Source organism: Neodiprion fabricii, chromosome 6 (assembly GCF_021155785.1).
Source record: "Neodiprion fabricii isolate iyNeoFabr1 chromosome 6, iyNeoFabr1.1, whole genome shotgun sequence".
Lineage (NCBI taxonomy): Eukaryota > Metazoa > Arthropoda > Insecta > Hymenoptera > Diprionidae > Neodiprion > Neodiprion fabricii.
Window position 1 is genome coordinate 5,542,666 of NC_060244.1, and position 25,216 is coordinate 5,567,881.

The window sequence follows — 25,216 nt, forward strand, 5'->3', positions numbered from 1 at the left end:
TGATTAAGTACCTTAGTAAGTTTTCCCATTTAATAATCAGCAGTACGTATTGTTAATTATGAAGCCTGTATTTTTAATACTAAGATATTATACACGTACGATTATACAAAAACATGGCAGTAATCTGTATTTTCTAAGAATAAAAAGATTGCAAATGAATATAAGAAGTAAAAATTAAACGAAGATTTGATTGAAACTTACGAAGCGCTACATCGATTGATTCAAATCAACCCGCTGTATTGTACACACATCGGAAATAGTAAAAATCGTCGGGAATCGGTCCTGTACTAGCTTGGCGTAAGATTTTAACCGTCTTCGCTGTCTGTAATAATTCATGCGTGTATTTATGAGTAAAACCTTCCTCGTTTTCGATCCCGATGATTGATTTTATGTTTTGACAGTGTACGCCACTCAAGCATCTGCTTCCCGTGTTGCCGGTACCCAGGTATGAAGCAACACTTCGTCATTTGTAAATTCTCAAACTATAATTTATTTTAACTTACCCATCAAAGGATAAAAAATACCACAATATACCCCATGTACAATAGACCAGTTCTACTTTAGGACATACCTTAAAATCATGGCGGTGTGAGTTTCGGTCAAGATAGCGATAGCAGCTGCCGGCACATCTCTGGGATGAAGATTTTCCGACAAATTTTTAATTCTCTCGATTGCTTCGGTACAATTCTCAACCCCAATCTGAAACAAAATAATATATTGTAGTGCATGTTCCGTTAGTTATTATAAAAGTCTCAGAGCCTAATTCTAAACCTGATTGCTGAGCGCTAATAATATCTTCGCATCCTCGGGAGAAAGAGCGGGCTTGTAAGAGCCAGCTGCAGCTAACCAACCATATCTCGTTGTATGGCCGATGATCCGCCAACGTTTTTTTATGATTTTGTTAATCTGAGAATAAAGAACAAGAAAGCAATGACATTATGAAAGAATATGAATTTGCAAGATATTTGAATACCAACCGTTTCCAGTAAAAAATTTTCCTCGTAGAGTGGAAATAGGAGCGTTGTAGAATCCAAAGGACGATTTTGCGACGTAGAAACATTAGTCTCGGATTTGCAATTTCGATCGATTTCCGCGTTGATCAATTTTGGTAAACAGCTCTTCGGTTCAGAATTGAAATTTCGTTTACTCGAGGAAATCGTTTTATTAACCAGCGTGGAACCCATTCTCCGCGCTGACGAGGATCGCGGCGAATAACAGTCTGGTTGTTCGTTTTATACGATAGATAATAGTGTTTCGCGCCTGGAACTCTCACCATTACTCAATCGATCGGACAATTCTGAACGTTGAGATAACGATAAAATTAGGTTGTTTAAACCTTCGGAAACCAGGATAACGTGCAAACACGTGAAGTAAAATTTCGATTGAACGCATTAGCAACATCACGATAGCGAATTAATATGTCTGGCAAATTACCATCGTTATTAAACATACTAGCCATTCAAAACGCTTGTGGAGTTTCCGGAAAATATATTCACAGTATGATTTCTAAAAACAAGTTCCAAATCCATTGGAGAATTGATTTCGCGTAGGCATTATTGATACGAGTCCAATATTAAAATGTCTTGCTTTCAAGGCATGCTACAGACACAACGTAGATAGCCATGGCTAATTTCTTGTCATCGACCATTTGAAAAACTATAGAATTTAGCAATTTGAAAAGACATGGTTACGTAGTCGCGCGATTTTTGTGTTCCCAGTAAATCATTTTCTCTAATTCGGAGGTGGGAAAAAGTAAGAAAACGAGATAATTAAAGCAAGTGCTGCAATCTTCAACGGATAATTAATTTGACACCGCGGTGTATTATCCGCGTGAGGTTATTCAAAAAAGACAAGAGCAACGGTATTCCCGTTCGTAAGAAAATCGAAAAATATAATCAATCCGGAGTTAATTATATAAATTAAACAAACTACCGATGAAGACAGAAAAAAAAATTAAATTCTATGGGTTTATTATTATAAGATGATTTCTTGCAGTTAGCGGTATAAATAAATGCAGATTCCATTCGACCTGCAAAAGGCAGAAAGGAATGACAAACAAATTCATTGTGAATTATGGTAGCAGAGCAGCTAGGATGCCCCCGCTGGTTTGCCAGGTCTCATGTCGCAGCCAGCTCTGAACCAGACAGCGTCCGAAGAGGCAACTTTAGCCGCAAGGGGATACAGATTGATAAAAAAACTTGGGGAGGGCTCGTATGCCAAGGTATAATACATTCGCTGCGTATAAGCTGTTTTCGGACAGCGTATCGACTTATCGGTAAACTAATTTCCTCGCCGATATCAAAGTTCGGCAAACTTCTGCGATACATTATGTATACATGCCAGGTATAACGGTAAACACGATTTGTAATTGCACAGGTGTATCTCGCCGAGTACAAGCCAGATAACGACCCTGACAGAGCGAATACACTGGCGTGTAAGATCGTGGATACCGCCAAAGCACCCAAGGACTTTGTCAAAAAATTTTTGCCCCGAGAATTAGATATTTTAGTGAAATTAAATCATCCTCACGTAGTTCACGTGCACAGCATATTTCAAAGGCGGTCGAAATACTTTATATTCATGCGATTCGCCGAGAATGGAGACCTCCTTGATTTTATATTGAAAAACGGAGTGGTCGCGGAAAGTCAGGCGCGAGTTTGGCTCAGACAACTCGCTCTTGGTAAAAGAATAAAAATAGAATAAAAAAAAAATTTAAATACACTCATAATGAATATTTCGAACATCATCGAGTGGTATGGTCGGGTCTCGTATTCAAAATTGTCCACTTTGCCTACCATTACCGAATTTCAGGACTCCAGTACCTACACGAAATGGAAATAGCACATCGTGATATGAAGTGTGAAAACGTGCTGATCACGTCTAATTACAACGTAAAATTAGCGGACTTTGGTTTTGCAAGATATGTAGTCGACGGCCGAGGCAAACGCGTCCTGAGCGATACTTACTGCGGCTCATTATCTTACGCCGCGCCGGAAATCCTGAGAGGATCACCTTACAATCCAAAAATAGCGGATATTTGGTCCCTGGGGGTGATACTTTACATATTACTCAACAAAGCCATGCCTTTTGATGATACTAACATAAAGAGATTGTACGAACAACAGACTAACAGGAGGTGGAAATTTCGGGGTAAAGTGGTAGAAATTTTGAGCGACAACGTTAAGAGGGTCGTTACCAATCTGCTTGAACCCGACTTGAATAAGAGATGGAAAATGGACCAGGTATTGCATAGCGATTGGATACTCATGGATCCTCGATTAATGGTCCTTACACCTGCCGAGCAAACCGCCCTCAACTCTGCGATTGAGGAAAGGAAAAGGAACGAGGAGAAAATAAATAGAAATTTGGCAAGTGACCACGATTGTACTTAACGGAATAATTTTAATCATTGATTAACAATTTTTTCCCATGTTTTTTCCAGAAGTCTACGAAACCTGATAGCAGGAGTAAGACTGATGCCGATGAAGACCATGGACGCGGAAATGAAGATGTGACCGTCATCAAAGACGCGATTAAGGTACATTTCCTAATTGTAAAATCTCATCACTTGCTCTCATATGTTTGATTTGTTTCGTTGGTAGAGCATTTTTCTATCTTAGCATTGTGTTATTTTTTAACGGTAATGCAATGCACTATTCGAGAATATTAAAACATGACCCAATTTCAAGTACTGACACCATATCTTTAAACGAATCGATTTGGTCGTCCTTAACAGGATCACAGAGAACGTTTATCGGACGCGCCCAAACCGTGATTGAACCGTAAGGGAATTAGTTGCAGAATTTTATTGAGTCTAGGTACCTGGTGTAATTTTACGAACGTAAGAAAACTATCCGTTATTGCAATTTTTAGCAGTTACGAATTTACGGTCCTTCATTTTCTAGTTGCAAGAGCAATCCTGAGCATTCATAAAGTGAATATCGAACCATGCAATTAACTCTGATTTGTAGTTTGAGACCAAGAAGTAATGAATGCAATTAACATCAAAAAAATCGTAATGAAATGTAAATATTGTCCGTGAGTAAAGATTATTTTACAGTTATTGGTAATCTGACTGTTGATCGAAATTGTATCACTCTGTGTTTCACATTTTGATTTAATTTTCACAGAAAAGTTAGTAAGTAGATAAGAGTTTACTCTTGAATTTGTCGAGTGAAAACGATACGGGTAACAATCTGTTTATTTTTTCATCAACAAATAAGAATTTAACAAAATGCCTACTAAATTTTGATCATCACTCGATCAAAGCTTTTGCATTATTGAAGCTTATTAATTAAGGTAATTAATTTCGCAAGAAGTTACAATGTTCACCTGCTATATCATTTTATATAATTACTAAATTACAGACTTTCAATAAATAAACAATAACAATATATTATAAATAAATTCAACTTACGATTCGTTGAGGAATAATTCAGTTACCAACGTAACGTGTTTTCAGCAACCTTGCATTGCTATTTCTAATCACCTGCACATAGTAATCGTTATCATCTCTATACGTACCAATCTTTCCGTTTAATTGAGTGGCAATCAATTGACGTGGCCCTGAGAGTCCTCCTAATTTCCAAACACCATCGGATTGGAATATTAAGGGCTCTCCTGTTGGAGCCACTTCCATTAGAAGAAACTCTGAACCAGGTAGGGTATATTCTTCGAATTGACCCCACGTATCATATCGTAGTATTATCGTATCCCAAGTCAACTGCACAGCGAGCCAGAGTGAGCCAGATGACACAATAGCAGATGCTTGCGTAGCCCCAGGTAGGTTGAAACCTGAAAATGTCGTTTGCTAAATTAATTTCTTTAACAGTTAAGTAGCGAATTCTAGTAAGGCTCGATAGTTTGCAGATATTCAGGCTGTCCGAAAAGTTAGTTAATTCAGCGGATATTTTTCTGAAGGATGCAAACTGTGAAACACAAACCGGCGACTTGACGAAATTTCTTCTCCACATGCTCGTAAGTATAGATCCATACACCGCCATTAGGATCTGAGGTTGCAACAACAACTAGTGGAATTCCCTCCAATTGAAAAACTTGGCTGAATAATACTCTGCTGGAGTTCGGAGGGAAGGTAAGAAGTTGAACTGTTTCTCCATCACATGTTAGTACGCCAATTTTGAACAAACAGTTTCCTAGACCTTCAAAAAGTACCGCATGAAATATGGATGAGCCTGAGGTCAAAGCCGTAGAGTTTACTTTAATCAGTTCTAATTTATCACAATACCAAGCTCGTCCTATTTCAAAATGTAAAAAAAATAAAAATTAGTACAGATCAGTTGTGAAACCTTTGTTGTGAAAAGTTTTGTTTGCTAAAAAATAAAATAATCTAACTTACGTGACAATGATATATGAATTTGTTTTGCGACGTAACTAAGTTCCACCATTCTGGCACTGACTAATTCTAAATCCAAAGTAAGTCGATCCAAGTTTTTAAGTTCCACCCCATGGAACAGTCTATTTACTGCAGCATGTCCCATTATCGTGACATCACCCTTCATTATGATCTGAGACTTTATTATTTGAACTTGTTTATTCTTCTTCAACTGATGCTTCACCAGAGATGACAGATCGATGTCATTTACTTGACCATCAATGACAATTTTTGACGTAATTATAGTCCCATGAATTTTTTTTGTCCCACCTACTTGCTGGGATATTGATTTCAGAAGATACTTCTTCATTGCGCACCCATTCACCATTCCATCCACTCTGTTGAGATACGTTGAATTGAGGTAATTAATTTTCACGACGAATATTAAATGTACTTTCTAAGTCTACAAATAAAAGATCCGTGGTATCCATTAGAATAAAATACATACTGCAAAGGCTTCAGTAGCGTAATATTTGCAAAGGTTTTCAATCCCCTAACAATGATTGGTTTTCCATTATTTAATACACTCAAGGTATTTGTCTGCCAGCTACCAAAATTGAAACCACCATTAAAGTTTTCAGCATGCAATGACAACACAGTTTTCTTCCCAGTAATTATGTTTTCTTTGACGTCGAAACGTACAATGTCAATAGACAAATCTTTCCCATTAATTTTACTTTGAGTGTTTAAATCATCTGAAATGATTTTCAGTTATAAGATTACAGCAAGAAGAGCTTGCTAGCGAAATCAAACTGAAAATTTCAGTAAAAAAGTTTTAGATTCACTTACCTAACACTATTAATGTTTGGAAGTGCATAGCATTTGAGACAGTTTGACTACTGTCTCTTTTTAACGAGTGTTCGACTAGTTCAGCTAAAAAAGATGCGGATGCCAAGAGTGACAAACCTTTTGTACATATAATATTCGGAATTTTTGCCTTTTTTAAATAAACATTTTCATATATTTCCTGCGATCTGGTTCGACTAAGCAACCACTTCGAGATTTGATTCCAGGGTCCATAATTTTGTGTATTCAGCCATCCCTAATAGAATAGATTGTAATTCTGATGAGTACAATATGTACATAAAAATCAGTGCAATTTCTAAACACTACAAGTTTACAGAAATATAAGTACTAACTAATATTTGTACGGGTCCTTTGAATACGGCATGCCTAAGATCAAATAGTGCATTGGAGAGAATGCAGGGCTTATTGATGAACCAAATATTATCGAAAAGTTTTTGCAAGGTGAGACCGTTGATACTTTGAATTTTTGGTTCTACTGCAAACGTGATTGAACCTGCAAACAAGAATTGTTGGTACTCTGTTCCGCAACTTGGAAATTACTATATTTACTTACCTTTTACAATTAAATTGGTAGGTGTGTTGCTAGATGAATAAGTGAAGGAATAGGGTAATATTAAATTGGCAGATTTCAGGCTTCCTGCAATTATTTTTGTGCCCATGTTACGAGTTCCTGAAAGATCAATGGGAGCTACCAAGGTCTTGAACGTACGTGCTACCAATCCACCAGCTGAAAGAATTTTACATTTTTGAAGAAGATAGATTTATTCCAATAAAAAGAACAAGAATAGGAAACTACATACCAAATGCAATGTTAGTTAGAGACGCAGTTTCATCCAACTTAACAATATTCTGTGCCAAAGCAGAAATATTTTCCTGATTCAAGGTTTCAAAATATATGTTTCCTTTCGAAATGAAATTTTTCGCATTGGTTATGGAAGGTGGTACGAATCCTTTGGCAGCCAGCAGATGTTTGATATCTAAATTTGATGCATTTACGACACCATTAATAGTACCCGGATTACGCCAAGCATTCATGGCAACCCACAGTCCTAAAAGATAAAAGGTTGATTTTGAATATACTACCAATTTTTTCGTATTCTCATTTATAATAGTTTATAATTGTAGTGAATTTACTCACTTTGAAAATCAATCCCAGCAATATCATCAAGCAATGCTTGGTGAACTTCAACAGTTCCTGAGAAAATTTTCGATGCTAGATTTAATTTGTTGGCCGTTGTTATTGTAGCTGTATCCATTATAGTTGAACTTAATGTGGAAGCACCAAAAATTTGTACAGCTTTCAAAGTCTTAGCTGAAGCCTCATCAACTTCTACAGACCATGTTTCAATGTTTGCGATTGTCGCCTCTAAGGCACAAAAAGAGCTCTGAAACCTAAAGAAGAGCAATTCAAATATTTAAATAAAACTTATTTACATGTAATTACATCACTGATTAGCAACCTTTGCACATACTTTGGAAGAGGCAAAGCATCGTAAGATAAACTTGTAATAATAACATCATTTGGACTGCGTTTAGTGCCAGTGATATTTTTTACATGGTTAGTAATTGATTTGTCACTTAGAGCTGTAACCCAATCAGCAGTTATATCTGCAGTAATCTTTGTCCAAGTCTGCAAAAGTACATATAAAATATATGGATTAATGAAATTAAACAAGTATACGATAAACAAAAATATTCCTCAAAACTAACCGTTCTAAGTTTTGACAATTTCAAGTGAACTGGCACACTTTCATCAAGGCGTAAAGCTTCACTCCTGATCTGAGTCAAAGATCTCTTCCTGTCCAGTAACAGATCAGAAGCTTTTGCCTGATTTGTTACAGTGACCTTTCGTAGGGAATAATTACCCCGAAGTATCAAAGGTTTTTCTATCCAAGTTACTGGTTTCAAATCTTTCACTCCATCGCCATTTAATTTACCTCTCAAGTGAACAGGGCCAGTTACTTTTACTTTGGACACTGTTTTTGTGTCATTTATCGTGACAGGAGGACCATTAAGGGGCAATAAAATTCCACCTTGCACCAAATATAGATTGTTAGCTTTTATTGAAATTGCATTTATTTCCTGGTGAGTCAATTGCGTTGCTATACCGAGAGGAACCAATACGTTGGACACAGAAAGACTGTTATAAATGTGATGTCCTAAAACAGTCCAGATGATTAAATGTAGTACTAATGCATTTTATGAAATCTGTACCTACAGAACAGTTGGGATTATACATATTGTGTTGCCTCTTTGCAGGTCTAATAACTCACCTGTAACTTCTTGATCTCCAGATACTTTCAATAAATCATTTTGGAGGGATGCAAATGTTATTCCATTTATCCGGTTACTGACCGTAACACTTTTCAGAAGAACTGCAGACTTTGGACATGGCAAGGTACCAGTTAACTGGGCTTTTACGTTCTCAAATACCAAAACTTGATCAATGACATTTGGTTTTGCTAAGTTTTTCAGTAGCTCACTTTTTACGGCAGTACTCAGACGATTTATCCTACACCCTAATGTGCATTGTCCATGGACTTTAGAGGCATACAGTGTGTTGATCTTGGGGTGTTTTTTTAGCACGAATTGAGAAAATAACTGTTTTTTAGCTAACAAACCAGATCGTAGTTCTGTAAACTGATTTGACAAATTTATCAACTGTTCCATACCCCTGCCCTTTACCTGTCAATTTGAATGACACGGTTACTACATTATAGGAATTAAGTACAGATTTGACAAAACGACAATATTTTTACCTTTTTTGCCTGAAGTTTTCCAATGTGTCCGTGTTGGATTTTAACAGCTCCATTAAATTTTGGTCGCACTGGTGGCTGTGTTTTTGCTTTCTCTATAATTTCAAGACACCACAGCTTCGTTTTATCTCTGAGAATTTCCCACGTACTTTGCTGAACCCAAATTAATTTCTTGAAGCTCCACATAGCATTTTTATGTTTTACAATTAATATGACCTCACCATCCAAATATGTAGGATAAATTTGATCAATTTCTGCCATTGTTATGCCAAGCTCAACAAATTTCCAACCATTATACTGATAAATTTTCAGCAAGCCCCTCTTTAATGCTAATAATACAACTGTTTCTTTGGTTGTGATAGATGATATCCAATCAGCATTTTCAATATTTTGAAAAGGCACAAAGTGGTCGTGAACGAATTTATACATGATGGTAGAGTCCTGATTTGACAGAGCTAAGTAGTGTTCTCTCTGATGCCCTTTTTCCATGTAAAAACTTTCAGCATCATTTGCCGGTGGTAGTCGTTGTGTCAAAACAAACACGTTTGATTGTAAGATAAATTTCAATACTGTAGTAGTCTGAGTTCCAGTTATGGTTAAATACATTGATCCTCCAATCTTAAATGGTGTTAGTTTCCCAGTACCATAATTTAAAACTTGAATTGAATCAAAATGCTCGCCTAGCCACTGGTATATTGATACATTGGCATTCGAAGCTATGCCAAGAAACATTTGATTCATTCCATGCCAAATTGATAATCGAACATCTCCCAGCCCTTCGAGATCTTGGACAGGATGTAGAATGTATTTATGAACTTCACGTTGTAAACGTAAGATCGTCACACTACCGTCAATCTTGCCTATTACAAATACGCAGCCAAACTCCGAACAGTCCGCAATTAGATGAGATCCGCCGGTAAGCAAATAGTAACAAGCTTTTTCAAATTGGTTTCCCTAGATGATTAAATGATAGAATGATATTACAATCCAAGAATTAATAACCACTCTTAATTACCAATTAATTATAATTTGGATAATAACTCACATTGTACCGATATAGGGATATTAATGAAGCGTCAAGAGTAACTGTAAACCATTGTAGTTCGTTACCATTATAATAAGCAAAGATTGATATGGCCAATGAATTTGGAAATGGGTCTTCAAAGATACCAGAAAATCCTTTCAACACTCCAATCCCTGTTGGAAACAAATTATTTAAGAGTCCCGCCATGGAGGATCAGCAACCAATAGAGAATAAGCAAAAATCTCATTGGCTGCAAGACTTTATACAAATCAAATATGAATACGTTGATTTAAAGATATGTAATTACTGGAACTGATATTATGAGTGACAACCGCAATATGACCATAGGAGCAACTGGTTGTTTAACTGTCATAGAATCAGTAGAAACTCCATGTCGCCCAACAACGCCACTGTATGCGTAGTATATGAAAAAATCAATTTATTTACCAACAGTGATAAAAATCAGGTTAGATAACCTTTAAAATAACATAAATCTGAACTGCTACATTGTATAAAGTGTAAAAAATATACTTTTGATTGATAAAATTTTGAATAAATAAGATAAAACTGGAAACACATTTTAGAATTTTGAGAGGATGTCGGTCAATGATAAGAGAGTAGAAAATTATCAGGCACAGTTAGCAGAATTGGAAGCTTTGCAAGCTATTTATCCGGACGAATTGACAGTTATTGACCATGGAATTTTAGCTGACATAAACAATTTTATACTGGATATACATTCTGATGTTCCACACCCCCTGGAATATATTGTTACTATTTTGCATCTTAAGGTAAGTCTTTCACTTTTCGTTAAACAATATTTTCAGTATTTTCATTACGTTTGAAATTCAACTGCAAAACATATTTAGAATTAAATACTTGTTGACTTATTTCAGGGTAAATGCCAGCTGTACGTCACACTGCCCAACGATTACCCAATGACAAAGCCAGAAGTTTACGTTAGAAGCGAGTTATTTGATCGTATCCAACAGTTTAATTTTAATACCTCTTTAATAAACTTTTCCAATTCACAAGAAGAGGGGTTACCCTCTATATATATGTTGATCTCGTGGGTACAGGAAAATTTAGAAAAATATTTAAAATCATCCAACAGTAAAACGAGCCAAAAGTCACCTGTTAAACTGAGCAAGAAAATCGTTCTGAGTTTTTCTAGATATTGGATATACTCTCATCATATTTATAGTAAACTTAAACGTCGAGAAATTATTGAAATAGCGAAAGAAAATAATCTTTCGGGCTTTTGCTTGGCTGGGAAGCCTGGAATAGTATGTATAGAAGGAGCTTCGGAAGAGTGTGAAGATTGGTGGCAAAGAGTGAGTTGATCAATGTATTCTTAGCTCAATTTACGTATTTGAAGTCATTAACCTCTTGTATGATTAATTATTTTCATTTAACTTATTCACAGATAAAGGCGATGAACTGGCAAAAAATTTTAGTTAAATTTAAGGAAGACGATCCTGTGGAAAACAGTAATTTAAATATTCACAGGAAGTTTTCAACCTTTCAAGAAATATCATTTCCAAGCTCAGATCGACACAATGACATGGGCGAACTTTATAAATATCTTACTGAGCATAATGTCCAATATGCATTTAAAGAATATTTTGGAGTTGACGGAAAACCTCCAATATAGTACATTTGTTACGTTTACCTAATTATTGTACATTTTATACAATGGATGAAAATATATCATCAATTTATTTTCTAAAAAACTGTGATATTGGGCTTTCTTGATTCATTGCTGTATACTTTTCTTATTACGGGATTATTTTCTCACCATTGTTTAAACGTGCCACATGGCCATCAAGATGTCTCCTATGGCGCCAGCCTAACGGTCTCTGCGTCATCTGAAGAAACTTGGCTATTTTTGCATCGAAAGCCTTAGTTAAATCTTGACCAGGTAGTATTGATCCTAAAAATCATTTCAGTATGATTAGAGAACTTTTGAATTAATGAAGGCTGTGTAGAAAGTATAATAATCTTTTAAAAACTGGCTAATGTTTAATTAAAATTTACTTTAATATTACACATACATCTATCACTCACCATGGTCAGTAGTTAGCTTTTGAAAGAAATTTTCCACTAGCAGAAGGTCATTCTGAAGTCCTTTGATTTCAAATGCACTTGATGACTTTATAATGCATATAACAATCGCGAATAGAATCCAATATTTAGGCATCTTCTATCATCTGTGGCAACGTACTGATATTTGCCAGCCAAATATAAATCCTCAAAGAATTTGTTCATGGTTCTTCAGAATAGACATTGTTTACGTGTCAGGAGTCTCTACCAAGCTTATATTTCTTCTGACTGTTGTAAGGTATTAACTATGGGATTAACTAGTGAATGATACTACATATGTATGGACATTCATAATCTATCAATGAAAACAATCCATGTACACAAAGGTTTACATGGCTGCATCTCCAGTCAGCCTGTTACAGTATGAAACACTTTCTTCAGCAAGATAAATAAATATGACATATAGGTATATAAAATAGTATTCATATATTTCATGATTATTTATAAACAGATCTTAATAAATAAATGAGTAATTCATCTGATCGTTGCGTATCGCTGAAACTCATTTGTAGAAAACTGACCCGGTATATGAGGAGCTGGAGGTCCAAGTATATCTTGTGCTGGACTGTGCACCTTGATTTGTCTCATATGTGTATCTCGACCATTTTGATGATTCGTTATCACTGCGATTTGAATCATAAACGTTCTTATAGGTCTGTCATTAATATCTTTAATTGGAATGACCACCCAGCCACTGGGCTCGTTGAGGTCCATGACTTCTACTTCTTGAAGATCGTTGAAGTTGGTTCCTGCTCTCACGCTTATTCTGGAAAAGTTTATTCCATGGAATGTTTTTGCAAAATTTGATATGCTGATGGAATAATTTTTTGCAGTCAACTTTTTTTTTCACCTGCTCGGTGTGTAGCTCTCATCGAGTTTATAATCCGTGTATATGCATATATCTCTGATGGTTGTTTTTCTCCTAAATTGAATATTGACCAAATGAGGTAATTGGCCATCTGACTGCCAATACGTCTCTGTTATATCGTCTCGTAGCTGATCCACACCAAACCCTGGTTTGCAAGAAGATAAACTCCATATTGCCTGATTACCGACTTCACGAACCCGACCAGCAAGTTCTTCTTGGACCGGATCCAAGTCACCTAAAATACATTATTATGGAACTAAGTCGAATACATATTATTCATGTGGGAGTTTAAAGGACTCTACTACTAGTATTACATCGTTAGTAAATAAAACGCCAACCAACCTCCGCCGCTTGTTTTGTTGCTCATGAGTAAAGAAATTTGAGGTTATCAAGCATAACTTTAAAAGTTGATTATTTTGTCTACTCGATCGTAGGATCAAAAGGCGATATTGTATGATACGTTGTATCTTTTGTCGGCCGATTTATTGGCCTCTGCTCATTTTCATAAAATGATGTACAAACTAGTACAGCACTCAAAATAAACTTGCCAACACCACCACGTCGTTAGATATTCAAATAAATCCGCCTAATAAAATTTTGAAGAACCGGACATACCAAAGTCGCATTAGTTCTCACATACGGACGTGACGTCAGCGGGTGTTGGATCGAGTTAATTACTTCGAATTCAAGTTTGTGCTTTCAACTCACTGATATAACTGTTGAAATCTGCAGTCAACGGTGTTGTGAGTCATGATTTGAATTGTTGCTATGGTGAAATTGATTATTCCACATGTGCTGGACACAGAAAATGCAACGCTCTATATCATACAGAGCTTTATCAGGACTTTAATATATATTTTCAAGGGAGAGAAACTTTTACTAACAATAATGACGTTGTCTTTGACGAGGATTGACTATATGGCGGTGGGTTCCACTTCTCGTGGAACGACAAGATTGTTGCCTACACCAGATCCGAAACAACAAACTCAGAGATTTGTCGTAGGTGATCATGATGGCATTCTACACATCTGTGGTGAGACTGGATAAAATAGCATTAGTAACTGATTCTTATCTCAACTAGTATTAAAATATCTATTCACTTGTATACAATGAAAGGGATGAAAAAAGATGAGCTGCAAATTATATTTAAATCCCTACCGGGGCCAAAAGTTAATGGAATTTCGTTGGGCGGCGTACTCGGGACTCAGAAAGATAAAATATTTGTTGCCGTTGGCAATTCAGTCAAGGGATACACGAGAAGAGGAAAAGTCTTTTTAGAATTTGATACAAACTTGCTAGAACCCATTTCTGCAATGTAAGTGCACAAAGATAAGTTTTTCTACAATAATGACACTGGATAATTGTTTAGACTAGTTTTTTCTATTGCCAGGTGCGTTCTGGGACCAGATCTATCAGCATGTGCTAAGGATTTGTACCACCGATATCACGATTGTAGGGATGCAGACGCGTACTTGGTTGGAGAGAGAGTAATGGATGTTCTACTGTTACCAGGCGAAGGTTCCGCTGTTGTTGCTGTTCTTGCCTGCGGAGATTGTGCTGTAAATTTGATGCATTTCATTGGATCGAATACAATGTTGTAATTTTAATATACATTTCAATTTGTTATGTGTATTTTGGATTAGGTACGAGTTCTCCACGGCGGCAGGACACCAACGTTGCTTAGATTAACCACAATTCCAACAATTTTGATACCTTACAGGTATTAATTATTTTTCAATTTGTTCTCTCTAATGACAAATAAAATACATAACCATCGACTGTCATCAATGAAAGACTGACATGGATACAATCTTATTTTAGAGAAGCTGACGTTGAATCAAAAGATCGTATTTTAGTAGGTACAACAGATGGTAGAGTTGGTTTACTCACACTTCAAAGGGATAAAACTCTGAGAGTAACCTGGCTGCTTAGCAATAATGGAGCAGAAATCACATCTCTAGACACTTATGAATTGCAGGATGGTGTGGATATTCTTGTCGGTAGACAGAATGGAGTTATAGAAGTATTTGCATTTCCTGAAGAGGATGATACCACACCTGTATTAAGATTTCGGCATGTAAGTTGTAAAACGGCTTGTAAAAAAATTGAAGTATTACACACACAACCACACAATGCAATTTGTTCTTTGTAACATTACAGAATTGTGGCGAAAGTGTCAGTGCGGTAGTAGGAGGTATAGTTGGAGCTGTGGGTTATCCAGAAGTTTTAGCGACCACATATTCTGGGCGAATATTCGGTCTGACGACAAAGCCACCAGGTTTGTTAGAGGTGGACCAGGATATCGGACTGATGACAAAACTGAAAATAGAAATCGACCAATTAGAACAAAAAAAAAACCAACAAAAGGAGTCTTTTGATGTGGGAACCGATGCTTTAGCTCCACCGATACTGAACGTTAATCATAGGTGACAATAAAATGATTACAAAGCTATTTAGAATTATTAATTGAGTTCAAAGAAACTAACTGTGCTCGATTTTCTTCTTATACACACAGGATGCTTATCAATAAGGAAAATGCGTCCTACACTTTATCCATTGAATTAGAAACGTCCATTGATAACATACTACTTCAATCTGATACTCCTGTGGATTTACTTGATGTTGAGAGTAACAGTGCCGTTGCTAGTTTATCAGCATGTGATCATAAATCGGGAAACTATGTTCTCGCTACCTATAGATGCCAGGTAAAGCCTTGGACTGATACACGGTAAAAGTCCCTGTAATCAATTCTGACAGTTAATACATATTAATTGAAATAAAAGAATGGCGTTAAATGCTTGGGTTTTACCAAAAAATCAAACATTTCTAAAAATAAATAACACTGTTACAATTACTACAGATAGAATACACGATGCAAATTCATACGCACAATTGTATCATGGTTTAGATCAACACCAATCGTCTCGATTTGAGATTGAGGACAATTGAAGGACAGCCTGGATGCTTGCAGATCTATGTAACATCGCAGGTATTTCGTTTTTATTCTCTGATCGACCTCATATAGGGTTCAATCAATGATTCTGCTTTTAAATATTGATGTATAGCTTGATTACTAAAGGTACAACCAAAATGCTGTCGGCGAATCCAAATTCCAATCCATGCGTTATCTTTCCATTCAAGAATTCACAAAGATGAAAATACCGTATTATTGGGTGGTCCGTTTAATGAACTGAATTTGCGTGGTTCTTTCACTGCTGCTGAGGTACATTAGCAATATTTGCAATACACTGCAGTTAGAAGGACCAGTATTATTAGATAAGTGTACATATTATGATTAACATTACAGATTCATGCCTGGCTTTCGTTGGCCCTTCCTGACGTACCTGAAAGACCCCATTTGGAAGATGGCGAAGGCACTTTAATATTTACATCAACCTTTGTCGGAACTATGTTGAAATGCAATTACAAGCAAGTTCTTGATTAATGTATTTGAAAGCTTTTCAAAATTTATCATTATTCCTATTTTTTATTAATACAGTTTACTTTCAGAAAAGGTAATGCGATATTTCTGAGCGAAAATATATCAAGTATTATTATTCTGCGAGATATATTAACTGGAGAAGCTACCAAAAGAAAAATACGGTTGGACGTTTTCTGTAGTAAGTTATAGCCATTAAAAATATTTAAAACAAATATTTTAAAACTTAATCATTCATTCTGTGATGTATACATTGGCTGAAAACATCGATAGATATCGCCAATGGAAGTATTTCCAGGGTTTTGGATTTAGTCCTACCTCGAATTGAGGCAGCGCGAGCCATAAAGGAAAAAGTTAAAATTCTCGATGCATTACAAGAGTGGGAACTAAATACTAATCCGGAGCAACTTTGTTCAAAGTATCAAGAATTACTCGAAAATGAATCAAATCTCAGAGCTGAGCTTGTAAAAGATCCCGATATGCTGCAGAGGTTGTATGGAACGATTACCGATTTGTACGTTGATTGGGAGCGAGCCAGAGGTGGTCAAATGTAAAGAAACTTTACTTACACTGAGTAATATACATTAAAATTTTAGCTTTTGTTTAGTAAACTGATGAAATATTTTTTAATTTTATCAGTAATTTTTTCATAAGCTGATTGTCCATCTACACCTTATTTTTAGATTTTTTTGTACACATACAGGTATATTTCACATACATAATGTTGTAGAGTTACGAGCAAAACAGCAACAGAGAAACTAAGACCAGCATTAGAATCGAGGGATCTTACACTACTGTTACAAATTTTTAACGGAAACAATAGTGCTGCTGAAACACCTGTTCCACGATTGCAACAAAACTAAGACTCCAAATAAAATGAAGAGACAGATTAAGATTAGTGTACATGTGTCTGTGTAAAAAATATATTTTTCAACATTGAATTTTCACATAAACAACTAATTAGTTTAAGTTTGAAAACATGATATAGAATTTTAGGATTATAATTCTATACATAACTAGACTTATGACGCAGTATATGTTTGTGTGTATAGGCTTTTCAAATACAGAATTTCCAATTATATCTCAACGTTTGTGTTAACCTGCGTTCATTAGTATTTGTTTATAAATTATGCCACTAGTCTGAAAATATATTAAGAAAAATACTAAGTTCACTGTATATATAAATTTCAATGATTGTAGTCTTGTGTTTTTGGAGAATGTTGCCCTGACCTGTCACCACTAATTCTAATTTATCGAAACAAAATAGGTTTCATACTTTCCACAACTCTAATGAATCACGGTAGCAGCCTCAATTCGTTCATTTATTTAATTATTTATTCATGCAACATGCAAGAATGATCAACAGCCTCGATCGCCTTAAATAGTAAATATAATAAGAGTAATTTAAATTGGCAGAAAAAATAATTCATTAATAGTTTTTGGAATTTAATTGATGCCAGTTCACCTATTGTAGCAATAAAGAAATATTTATGAATAACCAATTGTTTTTATACATAATATCGCAATATTCTACCATATAAAAAGTATCGAAATCTAAACTAATTTATCCTCTTCCATAACTTCCAAAGTAACAAATACTTTATACTGAACATATCAAACTTTTACTGTCTCCTTTTAGTTATTCAGTTCTTCGTTTGAAATTATATCAAAATAGTTGATGTATGCTTACGCAGTTGTATTTCGCAATGTGATTCTTGTGTGATAGATGCAAGTGTATATGTATTTCATTTGACTAATTACGTAATAATTAATTGTACTAATGGCAACAGTGCTCAGTGATATTGATTAAGCACTGTAGTATGAAATATCAAATGTTGGTAAAGTAAATACATAATTCACGTACATACCATTGATACCAATATTATATACTATCAAGTAGCCACTTTGAATGAGATCATTCAAAAAATTTGTTTGATTTTTTCATCAGAAAAGTCAATTAATGTACGAGATCTGTCGATAAAATGTCCTCCTTGATACAGTGTTTACACTGACTTATGATTGCACGTAACACTGTACATCAATAATCAGCCACAGTTACATGAAATAATTCGATCTGTAACACAAAGGTTAAATATAAAATTGGTTTTATTAATTCAAGAGACTTGTATCAATCATCTCAGCAATAACTAACTGATTCAACCAGTTAGGTACACATCGCGTTATTCATATTGATATCAATGAACCTGCTTGATTCAATTACTTTAATGGAGGATATCTGAAAACAGATGATTCAAATTCGTAATCTAACTCACAGCAAATAATAGGCTACAGATGATAACAAGGCCATGTGTACAATGTATCTGTAGATCGCACATCTGCTTCCAAAGGATCTCTATCTGTTCCACCATCTGCTGTACGTGTAGCAGAATAATCCATGTTCTGCCCACCTTCATGTGGTAGAATACTCTCAGGATTGTCTTCTGGTGAAACAAGTTCAACTCCATTACCTTCAACTTCCAGCTTTAAGTCCTCAACCAAACTATTCTGAATCGTTCGGACTTGTGATGCTTTATTTTCATCATCCGTCAAATTTTTAGTCATGGTTGTACGATTTACAGGCCTATCAAATCTTCCGCGTGAATGCGTGTTCAGATGCCTTTTCATATCGCTTCTTACCCTGAAGGGTTTTCCACAAACTGTACATGGGTGGGGTTTCTCGCCTGTATGAATTCGTCTATGATTTTGCAGGTAACTGCTTGCTCTAAAAGTCTTATTACAATATTCGCATCGATAGTTTTTTTCACCAGTATGAATACGTCTGTGGACAATAAGAGAATATTTTCGTGCAAAGTCTTTCCCACAATATTCACACTGGAATTGTTTTTGTTCAGAGTGTATACTAGTCGAATGATATTTCAAGTCACCCCATTGACGAAAGTGACGTCCACAATCGTCGCACTTGTACGGTTTATCGCCACTATGTAATCGTTTGTGTACCTACAAAATTTAAAAAAGTTGTAAGTCATTTTAAAAGAAAGCAAAAACAATTGATTGTTTACAAACTTTAAAAAAATGTAAAGTGTAAGGGTTAGATAAAATTTTATATTATGGACACTGTACAATACGCCAAATGTCAAAGTGCACTACACCGCTACATATGGTGGCGATTCCCTAAAACAATATTAATCTACAATAAAGTTCAGGTAGTTGCATAAGAAAGTATGTCCAAAATAAACGTTCGGTATGTGCATTGCCACTACTCGTAGTGGAGTAGTAGTTGTTGGTCTTGAATGTCGGATCAATCTTATCCAATATAATGATATACCTTTAATGCACTGGCGGCAAAGAAACTTTTTCCACAAACGTCACACTGATGTGGCCTTTCTCCACTATGAGATCTCATATGGTAAACCAGACTATTCTTGTGGTTGAATGATCGACCGCATTGTGGGCAGGCAAGTTCGTCAACTGTACCAGTATAGTAATAAAAGTAAATTACGTCATGGCATAACTCAAGCTTCTGTATAGAAATTTCTTTCTATATCTGAAGATTTACATAATGGATGCTTGTAACTAATATCTTATAAGAAAGATACCTACTTGATCTTCTATGTTTTTGCGATTTCTTCTTTTTAGTTTGTGGCACTTCGATCTCTTCTCTATCTAGTAAATCGTTTTCATTAATTGTAGTGGTTTCCACCTGTTCCTGCGCCCCGTGATCAGGTACATCCGAAATTGCCCACAAAGTTGGCCCCCCATTAACATCGTTTAGCGAACCATCAGCTTCTTCATCAATATGAGCTCCTGTTTCCTCAACTGTGAGTAAAACAAAGATACTGGTATCAATGTTTACTTATTAATGTGCAAAAAGAATGTTTATTGGATATGAACTTTCTAGATGCAACTTACCGACGCCTCGTATGCCTTCCATAAGATCTTCAGGTTCACTAAACTCTTCTATTACAGTAGTATCAATCCCTTGAACGGAGTCTGACACAGATATCGTAATGCTCGTATTTGTGGTTTGTGCTATTCTAGATTCTACTTTTACCGGTTCATAGTGTGCCTGCAATGAAAGATAGATATTGAATGGAAAGGTCCCTTTGCCAAAGGAATAAAAATCTGTTTACAATCCAACCTTCAAGTGTTCAAAGAATTTCAATTGTCCTCCGATCGAACAGCCGCACAATTCACATCTAAACGCATGCATCAGAGGTTCATTAGCTGGTTGTTGAGAAACAATATCCTGGTTTAACTTAGCATTATCTCTTCTGCCGGAAGTCCGTTTAGATTGCTGCTTCAGTTTTTTAGGGATTCTTTTTTTATGAGGCAAAGATCTTTTTGGTCCTGAAGTAGGCGCTGCGTCCTCACTGCTCTCTGCAGAAACATCAATCTCATATTCGCTTTTTATGTTGATAAACTCCTGTTTTACATTTTGAGATTGAGAAATCCGTTTCATTGATTGCATTGTCGGATATACTGGCGGTGGATCTGGGTCAGGTATTGTCTGCATATAAGCATTAACAGGCGAAAGTGAATCTAAATGACCAACATCGGGTAAGGTGGGATCTTCGTGCTGCTGGTTATGCAATTGTTGTTGTTTTTGTTGCTGCTGCAACTGAACAGCAACTAATGCTGCAGCTAATCTACGGTCCTCCTGGAAATTGGATATTACGTAACTTTAAGCTGTAATTGTATCAAGTTTCAAGGACTCGTTATTTCTCAGGATCCTGTACACTTTACAAATCACAATTTAAAAAACCTTTTACCTCTGTTAGTTCATGTGATAAAAGATCATCTTCCGTTTCATAGTACTGAGTTGCGGTAGAATATTCTGAGCCAACACCGACGTTCATCATCTCTACAACCATTCTTTCTGGAATTAACTCTCCGTTTAAAGTAATTAAAGGAACTCCTTTGGAGAGAGATTCCGCATCTGCTGGCTGTATGGTTATATACTGTGCACCCTCCATTTCTTCTAACAGCACTGCTTGAGCCTCTTCATCAGTCGCGACCTCCATGGTAGTGATGATGCTGCAAATAATATTCGTGTTGCATATTTGTTCAGAAGAACTCAGATCTCTTTGCAACTTCTAGGCGGCCCAATATTTTTATAGCCCTAAGTAAGAGAGAATTTCTTTGTTTCTTTTCATGCACTGGCGAGTAATTTCGCTATGTAATCTAGTTTATTGTTAGTCCTGCAAGTTTCCAGCTCGCAAGACACTCCGATGCGCCAGCTTCTGATCATTTTTAATTAAATATATTTGAATTTCCCGCGTCAAGTTAGGCGTCATGCGATGACAGAAGGCTCAAGGTCACTGCACCCACAACTTGGCAAAAATTTTCTTTTCGTTATTAGACAAAGAAATGGATTAAATATTCCCACCTATCACCTTCCTCGGTTTATCTTATAATTCTTTTGTTGGTTATAAACTTGTTAATGCGTTAACTCGACTGATATAAACAAAGGCGAAATATTGAAACACTGTAGATCAAAATGTGACAACAGTGCTTACTTCTTGACGCCATTACACCGGAAGTCACTAACGCGCAGGCGATTCACAAAGAAAATTTACCACTGTTAATTGAACCACATAAGTTATTACAGTATATTCAGACTCGTTAATTAAAAAATGCATTGAGATCTTTGCACGTGACGTGGAATAGAATTCAGATTAAATATTTTTCACAACTTATGCGAGTTCTCAATATTATAGTTTCGGTTCATAGTTCTAGGTATGTATGTAATGTACAAGATACGTACATAAAGAATAATAATGATATGTTGGCACCGCTGTAAGTACCAAAGTTCCCCAACTTGTTCCCCAGAAACTAAATATCGCGTGAAATGTCAATGAATCATACATCCGTCTGTCACTTTATCATATTTATCGGAAATTGTTTAGGTATAAATGATCAATTTGCAATGTTAAATTATTTTCACAATCATGCCTATGATAGTATTTATCAGGAAATTTAAGTGACGCAAATACCACGTCCAGCTCAGCAGCTCATCATATTATTGAGACTGTTACCAACGATCGCCTGTCAAGTATCAGCTGACTCACAGTCACACTTGAGGGAGGAAAATCCTTTATTATTGTTGCATCTGTTATGTGAATAACTTCGTTAAAAATTCTTCCAGCGTGAACTCTGGAATCTCGTATAAAATTTCCTCAAATGATAAAAATACATAATCAAATAAGCTATTAATGAACAATCGTTTAATTGTAAGCTGCATAATCAGTATGTAGCAATTAATCGCAGATAATCTTTCAATAATTAATAACAAACGCCCTTGCTTAATTTGACACTGAGCAACGGGCATAATAAATCAATTATTAATAATACTTACCATTGTCCTAATGCAACATTTTAGTGAAATGAATCTATTTCGATTATACGTAATACATACCTATACTTATTACCAATTGTAAATGACACAACAAAAACTAAATATTCCTGAGTAAATAAGTATGTGGAGATCAGCAGGAATGCTTCAATAAGCGATGGCGTCAATTTGCCAACGTTGGCGGGTGTGGATTCTTCCATTATTGACGTGTCTCTATGGACTAGTCATTATAATATTGATACCAATATTATTGACAAACTCTATCAACAATGGATTTAGAAAACAAGATCAAGGCGCCTTGGCCGGGGGTGCGTTTGTCCTGCTGGCCCTACCAATTTCATTTTATGAAATTATACAACACATGATACACTATACCCAACCAAAGCTGCAAAAATATATTATCAGGTATAATAATTTCAGAATATATAATTGTCTGATACGAGATTCAATCATAAAGCTTATTAAATTTAGTAACTTTTATTACTTTTATCAATGTGCAACTGGTATTTTATATTCTACTTATTAATTGTTTTTGTAGAATCTTGTGGATGGTTCCAATATATGCGGTTAATGCTGTAAGTTATTTCGGTTCTATCAATGTATAATTCACTATTTGATCTAGGAATAGATGTAAAATAATTAATAAAGAATACATATTATTCTATCATTTACAGTGGCTTGGCCTTATTTTTCCTGATGAAAGTATATACATGGACAGTTTGCGAGAATGCTATGAAGCATATGTGATTTACAACTTCATGATGTATCTACTTGCTTACCTTAACGCTGATCATCACTTGGAGCAAAGACTGGAGCTGGCGCCACAGGTTCACCACATGTTTCCTCTCTGTTGTTTACCAGATTGGCAAATGGGAAAAGAGTTTGTTCACATGTGCAAACATGGCATTCTTCAGTACACTGCTGTTCGACCTATAACAACATTGATTTCATTGTTAGTTCAACAGTCATTTTTTGTTCTCATTTACAAAAAGGGCAATAAATTAGCAGAAATAGAATATTTTTAGCATGAAATTAATGCAGTATTTTTTACCCCGTAAGAAATAGATAAAATGTGTTTAAGCACTGGTTGTAGCCAAGGGACAACATCTTTCAATTCCTAGTTTAAAATCAAAATTTCTTAATGATATACAAGTTGGTATTTTAAAAATAATTGCCATTCATTGAGCTTGAAATTTTTTATGAATTGCAGTATTTGCGAGTTGAACGGAGTCTATGGCGAAGGTGAATTCAGAGCAAATGTTGCCTTTCCGTACATGATTGCATTCAACAATTTATCACAATTCATAGCAATGTACTGTTTAGTATTGTTTTATCGAGCGAATTCAGAGGCACTGAGGCCAATGAAACCAATTGGGAAATTCCTCTGCATTAAAGCTGTCGTATTTTTCTCATTCTTGTAAGTTTTTTATAATAGTGATATTTTCAATTATGCAGTATTATTCAAGTAATGCATATATGTGTATAAATTTTCGTTTGTTTCAGTCAAGGTGTGATTGTAGCCTTCCTAGTATATTTCGATGTAATATCGAGTATTTTCAACACAGACAACACAGACGATATAAGAAATATTTCGTCAAAGTTGCAGGACTTTCTAATTTGTATAGAAATGTTTCTGGCTGCTGTAGCTCATCACTACAGTTTCAGCTACAAACCGTTTGTTAATTTAGCACAGAGCCAAGTATGGTGGGATGCGTTTAGGTAAATGATAAAAATTGTGAAACTCGTTAAATAGATCAGACATAGGGGTGAATCGTATTAATTCAAACTATTTAACACTTTCAGAGCAATGTGGGACGTTTCAGATGTTCATAATGACATTAAGGAGCATTTGGGAGTCGTAGGATCATCTTTGAGCCGTAGGATTCGCGGGCGCAGTTCCTATCAACAAACCTGGGGCAGTGCAAATGAGCGCACATCTCTATTACCCCAGGTACAAATCCCATCAGCTCAAAGTGCACCAGCATCTTCATTCGTGGGATATAACACGAACGAAGCTGGTACAAGTAATGATAACTCCCAGGATTTTATTCCCGGCTTCGTTGACTTAAGCCCTGAAGTTCCAATGAACAATAATCGTGCTATCAATACGTAAATGAAAATGTAACAACGAAGATCAGATATATGAATCTAAAAACTTGAAAATGTTGGAATTGTTTAAAATCTGTTAAGAATTAGCAGAATTTTGATATCCGCAATAATATATATTTTAATAAGATATTATATATAGTGACTCTATCAAAATAGCAATATATGTGGCTCAGAACTCTCGTTACCTCAGGTGAAGAAAGTAGAGTGTAAGAGAAATATTTCAAGCAGGATAACAATTCATTCATAATGATCTTGTAAATATGAATAAACGTGATGATGTAAATATTTATATTAAAAAATTGTTTCCCGTTAAAATTTTGAGGTATCAGCTTTTAGTAAATTATGATTTCACAAATACTGGCACAATTTACTCCGCTTGAAATCTACTGATTTTTGTACTTTGCC

The 25,216-nt window shown here is 35.6% G+C and overlaps 6 protein-coding genes across 17 annotated transcripts; 3 read left to right on the forward strand and 3 right to left on the reverse strand.

Annotated features, from left to right (window-relative positions):
• Positions 1 to 92: 92 nt before the first annotated feature.
• On the reverse strand, positions 93 to 12,191 carry LOC124184235. Of its 4 annotated transcripts, XR_006871144.1 has the most exons (18): positions 12,047 to 12,191; positions 11,778 to 11,912; positions 10,001 to 10,152; positions 8,959 to 9,909; positions 8,473 to 8,884; positions 7,910 to 8,358; positions 7,672 to 7,829; positions 7,338 to 7,591; positions 7,000 to 7,248; positions 6,753 to 6,926; positions 6,532 to 6,692; positions 6,182 to 6,434; positions 5,841 to 6,087; positions 5,357 to 5,730; positions 4,944 to 5,255; positions 4,525 to 4,794; positions 572 to 699; positions 93 to 322 (listed from the first exon to the last, which is right to left on the reverse strand). XR_006871144.1 is itself a non-coding variant. In XM_046573716.1 (17 exons), the coding sequence occupies exons 1-17, from the start codon at positions 12,177 to 12,179 to the stop codon at positions 689 to 691; spliced, it is 4,695 nt and encodes a 1,564-aa protein (XP_046429672.1). In that variant the 5' UTR covers positions 12,180 to 12,191; the 3' UTR covers positions 533 to 688. The 4 variants fall into 4 exon arrangements, 3 of the variants coding, with proteins under 3 accessions (XP_046429672.1, XP_046429670.1, XP_046429671.1); XM_046573716.1 differs by lacking the exon at positions 93 to 322 and having other exon boundaries at positions 533 to 699; XM_046573714.1 differs by lacking the exons at positions 93 to 322; positions 572 to 699 and having other exon boundaries at positions 4,231 to 4,794.
• Positions 10,247 to 11,696, forward strand: LOC124184256 (RWD domain-containing protein 2B). Its single transcript, XM_046573779.1, has 4 exons — positions 10,247 to 10,445; positions 10,564 to 10,770; positions 10,876 to 11,313; positions 11,406 to 11,696. Exons 1-4 carry the CDS (start codon positions 10,371 to 10,373, stop codon positions 11,631 to 11,633), a joined length of 948 nt encoding a protein of 315 aa, XP_046429735.1. The 5' UTR covers positions 10,247 to 10,370; the 3' UTR covers positions 11,634 to 11,696.
• Positions 12,192 to 12,420: 229 nt separating the features above from the next.
• LOC124184259 (anaphase-promoting complex subunit 10) lies at positions 12,421 to 13,534 on the reverse strand. Its single transcript, XM_046573783.1, has 3 exons — positions 13,293 to 13,534; positions 12,933 to 13,185; positions 12,421 to 12,848 (listed from the first exon to the last, which is right to left on the reverse strand). The coding sequence occupies exons 1-3, from the start codon at positions 13,315 to 13,317 to the stop codon at positions 12,557 to 12,559; spliced, it is 570 nt and encodes a 189-aa protein (XP_046429739.1). The 5' UTR covers positions 13,318 to 13,534; the 3' UTR covers positions 12,421 to 12,556.
• Positions 13,535 to 13,537: 3 nt separating this feature from the next.
• Positions 13,538 to 17,798, forward strand: LOC124184239 (Bardet-Biedl syndrome 7 protein homolog). 4 transcript variants are annotated; one of them, XM_046573726.1, is made up of 14 exons: positions 13,590 to 13,693; positions 13,815 to 13,983; positions 14,067 to 14,265; positions 14,341 to 14,509; positions 14,594 to 14,670; positions 14,772 to 15,027; positions 15,111 to 15,376; positions 15,466 to 15,655; positions 15,859 to 15,939; positions 16,030 to 16,173; positions 16,258 to 16,379; positions 16,461 to 16,570; positions 16,663 to 16,939; positions 17,120 to 17,798. In XM_046573726.1, the coding sequence occupies exons 2-14, from the start codon at positions 13,839 to 13,841 to the stop codon at positions 17,250 to 17,252; spliced, it is 2,169 nt and encodes a 722-aa protein (XP_046429682.1). In that variant the 5' UTR covers positions 13,590 to 13,693; positions 13,815 to 13,838; the 3' UTR covers positions 17,253 to 17,798. The 4 variants fall into 4 exon arrangements, with proteins under 4 accessions (XP_046429681.1, XP_046429683.1, XP_046429684.1 ...); XM_046573725.1 differs by having other exon boundaries at positions 13,538 to 13,983; XM_046573727.1 differs by lacking the exon at positions 16,030 to 16,173 and having other exon boundaries at positions 13,538 to 13,983.
• LOC124184242 (zinc finger protein 275-like) lies at positions 17,299 to 23,612 on the reverse strand. 6 transcript variants are annotated; one of them, XR_006871145.1, is made up of 9 exons: positions 21,737 to 21,897; positions 21,120 to 21,384; positions 20,489 to 21,007; positions 20,260 to 20,416; positions 19,951 to 20,166; positions 19,676 to 19,824; positions 18,663 to 19,347; positions 18,258 to 18,463; positions 17,299 to 17,854 (listed from the first exon to the last, which is right to left on the reverse strand). XR_006871145.1 is itself a non-coding variant. In XM_046573742.1 (8 exons), the coding sequence occupies exons 2-7, from the start codon at positions 21,369 to 21,371 to the stop codon at positions 18,676 to 18,678; spliced, it is 1,965 nt and encodes a 654-aa protein (XP_046429698.1). In that variant the 5' UTR covers positions 21,372 to 21,384; positions 23,482 to 23,612; the 3' UTR covers positions 17,299 to 18,463; positions 18,663 to 18,675. The 6 variants fall into 6 exon arrangements, 5 of the variants coding, with proteins under 5 accessions (XP_046429698.1, XP_046429699.1, XP_046429702.1 ...); XM_046573742.1 differs by lacking the exon at positions 21,737 to 21,897 and adding an exon at positions 23,482 to 23,612 and having other exon boundaries at positions 17,299 to 18,463; XM_046573743.1 differs by lacking the exon at positions 21,737 to 21,897 and adding an exon at positions 22,115 to 22,245 and having other exon boundaries at positions 17,299 to 18,463.
• Positions 22,592 to 25,096, forward strand: LOC124184247 (transmembrane protein 184C). The gene is made up of 6 exons (XM_046573763.1): positions 22,592 to 23,107; positions 23,241 to 23,277; positions 23,377 to 23,654; positions 23,913 to 24,119; positions 24,206 to 24,421; positions 24,506 to 25,096. Exons 1-6 carry the CDS (start codon positions 22,860 to 22,862, stop codon positions 24,813 to 24,815), a joined length of 1,296 nt encoding a protein of 431 aa, XP_046429719.1. The 5' UTR covers positions 22,592 to 22,859; the 3' UTR covers positions 24,816 to 25,096.
• Positions 25,097 to 25,216: the final 120 nt, after the last annotated feature.

What these genes read in the sequence shown, in the direction of transcription:
- LOC124184239 (XM_046573725.1), top strand. Translation starts at nt 13,719, where the DNA reads ATGGTGAAATTGATTATTCCACATGTGCTGGACACAGAAAATGCAACG. An exon ending in CTAGAACCCATTTCTGCAAT is followed by an intron (nt 14,266 to 14,340) that starts GTAAGTGCACAA and finishes TTCTATTGCCAG; the next exon opens with GTGCGTTCTGGGACCAGATC. An exon ending in AGATCTATGTAACATCGCAG is followed by an intron (nt 15,940 to 16,029) that starts GTATTTCGTTTT and finishes TGATTACTAAAG; the next exon opens with GTACAACCAAAATGCTGTCG.
- LOC124184247 (XM_046573763.1), top strand. Translation starts at nt 22,860, where the DNA reads ATGGCGTCAATTTGCCAACGTTGGCGGGTGTGGATTCTTCCATTATTG. An exon ending in CAATATATGCGGTTAATGCT is followed by an intron (nt 23,278 to 23,376) that starts GTAAGTTATTTC and finishes TATCATTTACAG; the next exon opens with TGGCTTGGCCTTATTTTTCC. An exon ending in GTATGGTGGGATGCGTTTAG is followed by an intron (nt 24,422 to 24,505) that starts GTAAATGATAAA and finishes TAACACTTTCAG; the next exon opens with AGCAATGTGGGACGTTTCAG.
- LOC124184256 (XM_046573779.1), top strand. Translation starts at nt 10,371, where the DNA reads ATGTCGCCCAACAACGCCACTGTATGCGTAGTATATGAAAAAATCAAT. An exon ending in TTACTATTTTGCATCTTAAG is followed by an intron (nt 10,771 to 10,875) that starts GTAAGTCTTTCA and finishes GACTTATTTCAG; the next exon opens with GGTAAATGCCAGCTGTACGT. An exon ending in GTGAAGATTGGTGGCAAAGA is followed by an intron (nt 11,314 to 11,405) that starts GTGAGTTGATCA and finishes ACTTATTCACAG; the next exon opens with ATAAAGGCGATGAACTGGCA.
- LOC124184235 (XM_046573714.1), bottom strand. Translation starts at nt 12,179, where the DNA reads ATGCCTAAATATTGGATTCTATTCGCGATTGTTATATGCATTATAAAG. An exon ending in GAAAACTTCAGGCAAAAAAG is followed by an intron (nt 8,885 to 8,958) that starts GTAAAAATATTG and finishes TCAAATTGACAG; the next exon opens with GTAAAGGGCAGGGGTATGGA. An exon ending in GAAATTTCGTCAAGTCGCCG is followed by an intron (nt 4,795 to 4,943) that starts GTTTGTGTTTCA and finishes CGACATTTTCAG; the next exon opens with GTTTCAACCTACCTGGGGCT.
- LOC124184242 (XM_046573742.1), bottom strand. Translation starts at nt 21,371, where the DNA reads ATGGAGGTCGCGACTGATGAAGAGGCTCAAGCAGTGCTGTTAGAAGAA. An exon ending in TATCACATGAACTAACAGAG is followed by an intron (nt 21,008 to 21,119) that starts GTAAAAGGTTTT and finishes TCCAATTTCCAG; the next exon opens with GAGGACCGTAGATTAGCTGC. An exon ending in GGAAGGCATACGAGGCGTCG is followed by an intron (nt 20,167 to 20,259) that starts GTAAGTTGCATC and finishes TTTTACTCACAG; the next exon opens with TTGAGGAAACAGGAGCTCAT.
- LOC124184259 (XM_046573783.1), bottom strand. Translation starts at nt 13,317, where the DNA reads ATGAGCAACAAAACAAGCGGCGGAG. An exon ending in CAACAAAACAAGCGGCGGAG is followed by an intron (nt 13,186 to 13,292) that starts GTTGGTTGGCGT and finishes AATGTATTTTAG; the next exon opens with GTGACTTGGATCCGGTCCAA. An exon ending in GAGAGCTACACACCGAGCAG is followed by an intron (nt 12,849 to 12,932) that starts GTGAAAAAAAAA and finishes AAACTTTTCCAG; the next exon opens with AATAAGCGTGAGAGCAGGAA.